Source organism: Cryptotermes secundus, unplaced genomic scaffold (genome assembly GCF_002891405.2).
Source record: "Cryptotermes secundus unplaced genomic scaffold, Csec_1.0 scaffold150, whole genome shotgun sequence".
Taxonomy (NCBI): Eukaryota; Metazoa; Arthropoda; class Insecta; order Blattodea; family Kalotermitidae; genus Cryptotermes; species Cryptotermes secundus.
Genome location: NW_019729898.1, coordinates 359457 through 370814, shown reverse-complemented (window position 1 = coordinate 370814; position 11358 = coordinate 359457). Strand labels below are relative to the sequence as shown.

The 11358-nt window shown below is 37.6% G+C and overlaps 1 protein-coding gene across 1 annotated transcript in view; it reads left to right on the top strand.

Annotated features, from left to right (window-relative positions):
- Nucleotides 1-11358, top strand: part of LOC111865723 (formin-like protein) — a gene marked incomplete in the record, with an annotated part of 168272 nt that overhangs the window by 142482 nt on the left and 14432 nt on the right. Inside the window, 7 exon segments of the mRNA XM_023853963.2 lie at nt 1-49; nt 3463-3606; nt 4157-4273; nt 6392-6635; nt 6889-7163; nt 7970-8180; nt 10705-10832. Coding sequence (XP_023709731.2) covers nt 1-49; nt 3463-3606; nt 4157-4273; nt 6392-6635; nt 6889-7163; nt 7970-8180; nt 10705-10832 — 1168 coding nt within the window.

The window sequence follows — 11358 nt, the reverse complement described above, 5'->3', positions numbered from 1 at the left end:
CTTAATGGAATACTTCATTAACTACCAAGTTTTCCATATAGAGTTCATGGTAATTACAAGAAGTGGTGTATATGTTAGGAATCATCATTATCATTACAATTATGATTTTTATATCTTCATTGGTTGCATCCTGTTGTGTGTTCCAGATATATATAGGAATTAGGTTAACAGTCAACACAACAGATATACTTGCTTTGTAATGTTTATTTTGTATCTTCTACTTTAATTGTAACACCAATTTGACACAAATTTTATGATAGTGTATAATATGACACATCGCACTGGGACGGATCCATATCGGTAGTTCAGTAACTATGTGTATTCTTATATATTACTCCCTGATGATGGCCTCATATGACCGAAACATGTAGCACGAATAAAAAGTTGAATTGTAAAACATTAAAAAGCGAGTATATTTCTTGGGTTGACAGTTAACCTAATTCGTGTGTGTGTGTGTGCATGCATGATATTTTGATATGGTTTTTTGGTTGTGACTTATGCACAGTGGCACTTTGTAAGGAATTTTGATACGTTTACAAGCATGTGTATATTTCATAAAATTAATTGTTACCTTTTTTATTTTTATGTGTCTTGGAAGAGTATGCAGCTCAGTTGTAAAGACATTTAGGAAATATTATTTAAATAACTGTGAATGAAAACATGCTGAAACACTTTCAAACATAACCTCTGCAGGAAGCTTTATGACACATTTTTATATATTCATTTACATAAATTGTCAATGAATAATCCGTCAAGTGTAACAACGTTCTTAGGTCACTTATTTATTTCACTCGCCTTACATGTTTCGGTTCAAAAGAACCATCATCAGAGGCACGTTACAAACACATGAAACCACTGGCGTTGTATTGTACACAGTATGTATGTAAGCTGCGTGATCTGCTACAGATGTCGGAGTGTAAAAGCACAACACTTTCTAGTAACGTTGAATGCATGTACACCTCTTGCATTCCATCCAAAGAATGCTCTCAAATTGAGCCGTCAATGTTAAAATATTTAAAAGCTTAAAACATTTGAAATAAAATTTGGCTCCTTCTTGTTGATTCGTCCCGGTGATGGGAATCGTCAACTTGAGGTTGTGTATGCTGCAAAGATATTGTATTATATTAGGTTTTATATATTATTATATATTTAATTTTTATTTTCCCTTAGTGTTGTATTTGATCCTTGCTTACCTTTTGGTCGGATGTGTCTTACGCATTGTGTGTTGTATACTGCAGTGGGTGATCTACGTCAGTGTTATTTAAGGCCTTGTGTGTTATGACGTGGTGGTGGGTGTGTTTATACAAGTAGTAATGTTCATTTTTCATTTTTAAAGAATAAGAGACAGTTAATTATGGCGCACCTAGTATTAAGAACAAACTATGTGGTCATAAGGTTTTCACCACCACCACCCGCACCAGCACTGTGGTCAGATTTGTTATTTATTTTGTCCACTGTTCAGTAATATATAATGATGTTTCTTCCATAGAGTGAAAACTAGCTCAAGTTATGCTATCGATTTGCTTTTCACACAAAAAGATAGCCTTCAGAACATTTATACAAGTTATGTGCAATAACATTGAACAGTTCGATATAGTGTTCACTGCAAGGCATTGAACTACCTGCCAGTTGTGTCAGTTTTATTTAATTAACCCTTTGATAGTGTGACTGACATGGCTTTTCAGTCATCCTGTAAAAGACAGTAGTGCAAGCAACAGACTATACTTATATCTTCCTTCTCTAGGTTATAAGAGCTGTAGTTGTTTCCGCACATGCGTGAATGTGTGGTCAATGCAGTGAGCTTGAAAGAATTTTTGTGGCTCTTAGATTTCCCATATTAACTTGATGAAACATTTTATGTTGGTATAGTATGGCTAATGCTACTTTAGTAAAACCTAGAGTTTCTTTATGTAAGAATAACTCTACCACCTCAGGTTGCCAAATGGTATTAGACAGACTATGCATGCAATTTGTGGTTAATGTTGTACCTAGGAACACTTACATTACTTACAACTTGCGGCAAGTACTGTACCTGGGTCAGTGTGTGTTACTTGTACCATGCCTCTATCAGTTGAAATGCTGTTACTGTAAAAGCAATAGTATATTGTAAGCACTGGACAGGCTGTAGTATCAAGCAAGTTGGCTAAAGCACTACCACTTATTACTTGTATTTGGAAGGTGTTTGGTTTGGATCCCAGCTGAGACACTGAATGTCCTGGCATATTTTTCTTGGATTTCCTCAATCAGCTAGATAAATGCCACAGTGACTTAACTGCTTCCTTTCCCATTTTTCCAGTCCAGTATCATTCAGTTATTTGATTCTGTATAGTCTGAGGTGGGCAGGTCATGTAGCACGAATGGGGGAGACGAATGCGTGTAGGATATTGGTGGGAAAGCCAGAAGGAAAGAGACCACAGGGAAGACCAAGGCATGAGTGGGTGGACAATATTAGAATGTATCTTAGAGAGATAGGATTGTATAGATCTGGCTCAGGATAGAGACCAGTGGAGGGCTCTTGTGAACACCGTAATGAACCTTTGGGTTCCATAAAATGCTGGGAAATTTTTGAGTAGCTGCAGAATTGGCGGCTCCTCCAGAAGGGCTCGGCTCCATGAGTCAGTAAGTAAGTAATAGGCTTAGTTACAGACAATGTTATTAAATATATTGCACATTAGACAGATTTTAATAGATTGTATGTAATGTGGTTGGCAAGTAGAATCATGAGATTTCTGCATCATGATGTACAATAGCTGCAAGATCGTTAGAATTATTTTATCATTGTTCTTGTTAGTTGTACTGCGAAAATCTTTTCTGTTTGATAAACACATAAAAATATATATGAGAATAGTGAAGGAAAAGGCTGTTATAAGCACTCAGAGTAAAATATTTAATGTCTATTCTCCTTGTACTGCAGTAGGATTTTACTTGTTCATGTTAATAAGACAATGCTTGAAACAATTCTTGTAATAAAATGCTGCTGTAAGTAATTTTTCAACCATTGTGCCTTCAATTTATTCTCAGTTTTGGAACTGTTTGGTGGTTAATGCATATTTTTAAAATAGTTGTAAGTAATGCATGAAATGATAGGAGAAATAAAAAATGGGCAAAGATTTATGGCATTGAGGAGAAGGAAATATGCCATTTACTTTACATGTAATGAATGACTTGGATTGTAATGTCTTATTTTCATAAATGCTGCCTCTTTTCTTCTGTTGTTGTAAATTAACTCATATTATATTCAACACACATTTGCTTTCCCTGATGTATGTATTATAAAATTAAGAATGGGGAACCGATGAAACTGTAAATTAGACCGTAGAAGTATCGATGCTTTTCATGGGGATTGTTTTAATGAAGTGGCATTTATTTTTCTAAATTCCAATAAATTTCTTGTCACTACTCAAAGAAGATAGTAGTCTTAACAGTGCAGGAACATTTTCAGAATTGTATGATTATTTACAGGTGGCTTGCATGCAGTTTGTCAATATTGTGGTGCATTCAGTGGAAGACATGAATTTCCGGGTTCATCTCCAGTATGAGTTCACAAAACTTGGACTTGATGACTATCTGGAGAAATTGAGGCATACAGAAAGTGAGGAACTTCAGGTATATAATTTGTTGTTAATAAATTCTTAGGACTGTTGTATGTGTTGTGCACTTAAAAATAACTTAACCAGTCTGAACAATCTGTATTCCCCACACCAAGGAACACTTACCTACCCGAGATTTGTTTAAATGACTATTTTCTGGTGGTCATTAATGATTGAGGATGTTGTAAATTCAGTGAAATCCCCGTTTGAGATTTTTTTGGGGGGTGCAGTGAGCTTTAACATGAAACCAAGAAAATTTTGAAGGGAAGAAATTCAGTACAGAGGTAACTGACTTAGGATAATTGGAATTGGAATTTTAAGTGGGGGTTCCCCTGTAGGGAGATAGTGAACACTGCCCTTGCTACATGAAGTACACCAAGGTGTTATAAACCCCTTATACAGAATTGTTTCCTGTTGGTTTTATACATCCATCACACTTTCTATGGCCCATTATTACGTGTAGTATCTAAGTGTTCTTCTATTCTTATCTTTGTAATATCTACAACACTGCTCTTAAAAAATAAAAGTTGTGTTAGATATGAATATATTGTTCATTTCATGGCCAGGTGCAAATTTCTGCCTACTTGGACAATGTGTTTGATGTTGCTGCTCTTATGGAAGACAGCGAGACAAAGACTGCAGCTCTGGAGAAAGTGGCTGAACTGGAAGATGAGCTCGGACATGTGAGTTGCAGTTATAATAAGTTGATTTTGTTTGAGTGAATCAATTTAATACCGCATATTGCCTTTGAATTTAGTAGCCACTGTGAACACCTTCTCATCTGCTTGTGTGAGATTTGAGGTTGTTTCTTCAGTGACTCTGAAGATCACTGTCATCTAGGATGTGACACCTTGTAGTCTGGTAGATATTTACCATCATTTAAGAGCAATTGCTACCCATACTTTTAAGGTAGAAGATCGAATCAGCACCTTCATGCATAACATCAGTAAACACCTGCCATGGCGTCATATTCCAGAAAACAGTAATCTTCATACTTAATCCACCCGTGGTTTGACCATTCATTTAAAACACAGGTGTATGGTGGCGTCAGCTCACTATTTTGCAAGTATTTGAATTTTAAATGAGATTTCATTATATTTTTCTATGTAGGAAGGATTAAGCCTTTATCATTTTACTACTTCCTACTACTCAGAATTACTGGGTTTTTGGGCTTTGTCCATCATCCGGTATTCTAGAAACTAGAAAACACAACATTTCGGAAACTGGATATGTTTCTGTCCTTAGGTTGGAGGGAAGACACCTGGTCTGTTGGGTCCCTTAGAAAGAGCTAACCTCAATCACTGGAATCCAGTGACAAAGTCCAAGAACCCAGTAATTCTGAATATTACATACCATCGTCAGAACCCTTTAGAATCTACTTTTTTTTTTCCTTGGCACTACAGCCCCAGTGGGCCTAGGCCTACCTCCATGAACTCTCCGTTCACTTCGGTTTTGCTAGATCTTACACATACGGTAGGACTCCTTGGGCGAGTGATCAGCTCATCACAAGGCCTCTACCTGTAGACAGACACAGAAAAATGCACACAAACATCCATGCCCTGAGTGGGATTCGAACCCACAGTCCTGGCTTCCGAGCGAGTGAAGACAGTGCACACCTTAGACCACTTGGCTACCGTGACCGGCTTTAGAATCTACTTACTTCCTACTATATTTGGAGGGGAAAAGTGTTTAAGTCACCAGGTAGAGGAAAAAGTCCTCCCTTGCCATTTGTGTGCACTGAGCTTATGTGCTAATAATGTACAAAATAATTAAGAGGCTTATAAGCTCAGTAGGTTCCCCCCCCTCCAAATCTTTATATATTTTAAATCAAGTTGGTTACTTCCCAGGGGTATTACATGAAACATGTACTGTGACACTGTCCACTAGTGCACTCACTGACAATTAATGCTGTCATACAGGAGACAAGTCTCCTTTCTGTTCATACAGAATTTACATTAATTCAAATAAATTGATTAGATTATGCACCATCATGTGCATACATTCACCTCTGTGCACACACACAAGAATTCATATAGTATTCGTGATACAAATGTGAAGTTGTAAGAATCTTATACATTAGGCATTTTATGAAGTTTTGAAACCATAAAGCAGGGAACAAAGAAAGTGTGAATTTCACTGTTGCATATGATACATCAAGTTGCAGACAAAGGAAATGACCTACAGGTATGGAGAATCATTGCAAATATATTGAATAAGCAGTTACAGGCAGCCACAAGGGGTGGTCCTCCAGATTTGGGGTTGAACATGGGTCTAAAATCTCACCTTAAAAAAAGTCAGTATGTTACAAAACGTTACACAGGGTGTTGGTCTTGGACAGAGTCCTTGGAATGGTGCAAGCAGCAGGAAAGAGACTTGAGATTGGGATCTTAAAGAAGTAGAATGGGAAGGTGTGGAACAACAGGAACCAATGGTGAGCCCTTGTGAACTCAAGCAGTTAGTCACTGGCTTCCCACCCTGGCAGCCCGGGTTCAATCCCGGGTCTGGTCAAGTGGGATTTGTAGTGAATAAAGTGGCGCTGGGGCGAGTTTTCTCCGAGTACTTCGGTTTCCCCTGCCAATCTTGATTCCACTAAATTATCATCATAATCGCCCAGGGCAGGCTACAATAGGCCAATCAGTGTCCGCTGTGCCAAGTGGACCCAGTTGGACTCAAGGCCCTTGTGAATATGGTAATGAACCTTTGGGTTCCATAAATTTCTGGGAATTTCTTGAGTAGCCAAGTAATTATTGGCTACCCAAGAAGGAATTATCTTCCTTGAGCTAAGAAGTTAGTTATTGCAGGCTCATGAACGACTGGCCGAAGTGGAAGGAGAGTCATTGGCAAAACTGGCTGAGCTGGAAACGGAACTTGGAGCAATAAGAGCCGAGAGGGACGAGCTGCTTGAGGGTAGACGGCAAGTGGATGAGGAGGTGAATACATTACGTCGAGCTGTGATGCAGCAACAGCAGGAGTCCCAGAATAGGCAGTCCATGCTAGAGAACAAGATTATGGAATTGGAGACTCTGACTCGTACCTTACCCAGAGGTATGGTGTCATTCGCATTCATATTTTTGTCATTTATGTACTGTGTTGCATCCCAGCAAAAAGTGTTTTTATCCTAAAGGTGCAGATAAATAGAGGATGCTATACAGTCTGTCGCACGACGTTAGTTACTAGTATTTGTAGCAAGGAATGTTCATGTCTCATGTGGACATCCAGTTTTATTTTCTGTGAATCTGAATGCATTCTGAATCATTTGATTTCAATAAGTTTCCGGGCTTTGTATTTCTGTGTTTAGGAAGTGGTTCTGGTGGCGACAGTACAAATTCTTCAGTCCCCATACCTCCACCACCTCCATTGATTCCTCCCACTCTGCCAGCACCTGCTCCTCCTCCTCCACCCCCATGTCCTCCGCCACCGCCCTTGTCTTCATCACGAGGCTCACCGGCTCCTGTGCCTCCTCCTCCAGCTGGAATGATGCAGGCTCCAGATGGTGCTATGACTATCAAGAGAAAAGTACAGACCAAGTATAAGCTTCCTACACTAAACTGGATAGCACTTAAACCTAATCAGGTATATTGCTGTATATTTTGCCAAGATTTCATAAAATGAAACTACAAGTAAGATGAATTTTCTGCAGTATAAGGTACTTCCTTATAACAATTCAAACATAACTGGCAAATCATCAGATTATCCCTGCAGTCATTTTTACTGAAAGGGTATTTTTCTTGAAACAGTATTTTTGAATATGCTTTTAAGTATTCCTGTTCCAGCGAGATTTCTGTTTATCTGTGTCCAAAACTTCTGTATTGATGATGGTGGGAAAAGATGTGTCACACATGGTTTTTAGAATACTGGATGATGGACAAGAGTCCAAAAACCCAGCAATTCTGACTTGTATATTGTACCATATTATGATGTCATCTGCCTCTGTGACATAAACTGAAAAGAAAATGTACAAATGCTGAACTATGTGCTAATATGAGAGGAGCCTGCCAGTAAAGCGCTGAATGTCAGTGTGAAAGATCACATGTTCATGTGGCTGGATACACTGCTGCTTTCCTCACATTTACATGACTTTTTCCTCTGTAATGTCTGACAAAGACAATATATATGACTATGAGGAATATTGGGCTCCCATATGACCAGAAATATCAAAGAATATAATTGGAGGCATAAGCAAGAGCAGCATCATTTTATGGGAGAATTTACATCAGAACTTTCTGATTGCAGTCAGAAGTGTTGATAATGTTTAATGCTGGACAATTCTAGATTTAACCATGAAATGACAAAATGTTGTTACCATGCACAGAAAATCCTCAGAATGTTATTCAGTAATGGAAGGTGTTAATAATTTGTGAATTGTTTTCTGCTTCCAGGTTCGTGGTACAATATTCAGTGAACTAGATGATGATCGGTTGCACAGTATAATAGACTTTGGTGATTTTGAGGAGAGGTTCAAGATTGGTACTGGTGGATCATTTACAAATGGTGATACAGAAGTTGATGGACTTGCTAGTTTCCCAAGCAAGAGGTTCAAACGTACGGAAAATGTTTCCTTACTTGAACATACACGACTCAGGAATATAGGTAAATATCAATTGTATCTTCTAAGGTAATTAGTGAACTAACAATATCCAGACCTTGTTAGTCAGCACTGTTTTTTTTTTAAATTCGCTTAGTGGGGGTAGGAGTCCAACTGGGTCCACTCTCCACGGCAGCCACCGATTGGCCTATTGTAGCCTGCCCCAGGTGATTATGATGATGGAGAATTTAGTGGAATGAAGATTGGCAGGGGAAACCGAAGTACTCGGAGAAAACCTGCCCCAGTGCCACTTTGTCCACCACAAATCCCATTTTACCAGACCCGGGATCGAACTCGGGCCGCCGCAGTGGGAAGCCAGCGATTAATTCATTAGGGTTACAGGTACTTCAGGATGAACTCGTGAGATGGTCATATATAGGTTTGTACACACTAAAGCCAGAGAACCTACAGACTTTACTTTAATAAGCAGTTCTTTAAGTAGTTGCTTCTTTCTAATTTTCTGATATAAGAGCAGGTTTGATAACTGGAATTTAGGTGTAATCACTTATGTATTATGTAATACGTGTGATGTCTTGTGTGTCAGTTTTGCTCTATGTATATTCATCATATTGGTACAGAATGTCTTTCTTTTCCTTCCAAGAGATTTTTATATTGTGTATTGAAGGTTGTGTGCAAAATGACAAAAGATTATTACTATTTGTATGGAGGCCAGATGTAATTACCATTTGAAGAGGTGCTACTTGAGAAGGTTAGATGCTGTAAAGATAAATTTTGAGGACTTAATACTGTCATAGCTGTAATACTATAACCATAATTGATTTTTACTTATACCTCGTGTAATGTTAGTGCACATTCACATAACCTGCTGTGTCAGTCCTTGTTTCATGCTTTATGTAGATGTGTTTTAAACAGAATACGATCTTCCCACTGCCATGGTCCAAGTTTTATCTAATGTCAAGTCATGTGGGAGTTGTGATGGACAAGGTAGCAATGGGACAGGTTTCCTCAAAGTACTTTGGTTTCCAGTTTCTTTATTAAAACTGTAACAACACAGCTATATTAAGGTCAGTGCCAAGTTTGGCTCTGCCACATGTTTCGGCTACCAAAATCAGGCAAATACATGGCGAACATATATACACCACAGAACTGCAGTACCAGTAAAATTGGATACAATAATATTAATTATATTAAAATACTTGGCGTAAAAGTACAATAAATTAGACTATATAAAATGAAAGTTATAATATAAAACATGATTAAAATTCTTCAAGTGATGCGTTACATCGAGTCAGTCATTGGTTTTTGCAATATTGTTGTGTTCCCACGGACAAATTGGAGTATTCCGTATTTTGTGTATATATAATAAACTGTTTTGGAGGCTCGTTATGTAGATGTAGTAATGTTAATGTTAATTATTTAGTCGGTGCCTCATCTTACAAAGTATTGTCCATTCTGTAGGGAATGTAAAAAAATGACAGCTTGGTTTCCCCTACCACTTTGCATTCCATCACATGCTCCACATTCATTAATCATCCTGTCATCAATGTTGTATCATCTTGATACTGAGTGTCATTAGGTAGCAAACTTAAAAAGAATACAGAATTATGTGCAACTGAAGGTTATGGCTAAGTGATAGCAGTCCTGCTACATATTTAGTGGATCCAGGATTCTAATCTTGGCCTAAAGACTAGCTATCCTGATTGAAGTCTTCCATGGGTTTTCTCAGTCCTTTCAGATAATTGCTGGGATAGTACTCAAATTAGGCTACAGCTGCTGCTTTCAACATCCTTTCCAGTTCATTATTTTCTGATTGTCCTGCCATTTCATGCTGTACATTCTGAGGCATCAACAGTATCAGTAAATAAGCCATAAATCAACAAATAAAAAAGGAGAACTGTGGTATGGCTCCATTCTCCCCTCTTAAGGTCATTCTAAAGTTCCTTTCTCAAGTAGTGTTATGTCCCACTAACTCTGAATAACATTAGTACTTATCCATATACTTTATTGTGTGGCACATCTGATAATCATGAAGCCATAGTATGTTTGTCAGAATAGAAATTAAAACTGTGCAGTTTAATACAAAGTATAAGAAGATTTCTGGAGTTCACTGCTTTTTGTAAAGCTCCAATACTAATCTGTTAAATGATATAGCAGTAGATTATCCCAGCCTAACATAGGTATTTCCCATATGTGACAGACATTTCATTATCCTACCCATTGCTTACAGTAGTGGTTTATGGTTTAAAGTGGCCAAACAAATGGTTCTTAACCTTGTTTACATACAATTTTCCATTAATAATGCAACTCTATTTCACATTTTCTGTCACTTCAGTTACACACATGTGAAATTGATAATACTCAGTGCAGTATAACAGGTTTGGCATAATGGCCACCTGATTATGGCCGTTTGGGGCTGAAACATGTTGTGTTAATAACAAAAGCCAATGTGAAATATAGTTGCATTATTGATGGAAAATTGTATGTAAAAGAGGTTGAATATAGTAATGCAGCAGGATGCTTAAATACAAGATTGTAAATGGTTCTTACCTTTAAAATTGCAACAAACAGCAATATCAAGACGTAAGATGGAAATGCCTGCGGAGAAGGTGATCGCTGCTGTAAATTCACTGGACCTGAAGCTCCTGTCCCTGGAAAATGTGGAAATTCTTCAGAGAATGGTGCCTACTGACCAAGAGGTAGAATTATTTGTGTCATGGTTATATATTTAAATTTGGTTTACGCTGTTAATATTCCAGGTATTTTTAACTGGGAGGACATGTTTATAGTAACATTACTTATGTAAATTTTGTTTAATTTTCAAAGAGAGCTGATTGCTGGCTCTCAATGTAAACTTTAAATAGAGTCTGGCATGTAGAAGAAAAAAATATATAACATTCTCAGACTACACCAGTGTTAACTAGCTTGATATGACATTCTGTAGATGTATGGGCTATTTTACACTGTTCTTAATTAATTATTGTTAGAATTGTTGAGATGGCTTTGCCACAAAGCTCTTTCTGGTGTATCGTAGCATCATTCATGTTTATATAATTTTAAATTTAGTATCCCAAGTTACAGTATGAGAGGGAGAGTGTTGTTGGCCTGGAGAGAATTTTTACTAGAGGATGACATTTCAGTCAGGACATTAAGAAAGTCATTAATTAAATGCTTAAGCATGTAGTTGTGGCTTATTAATGTTTTACTTCTCTTACCAACATAGAA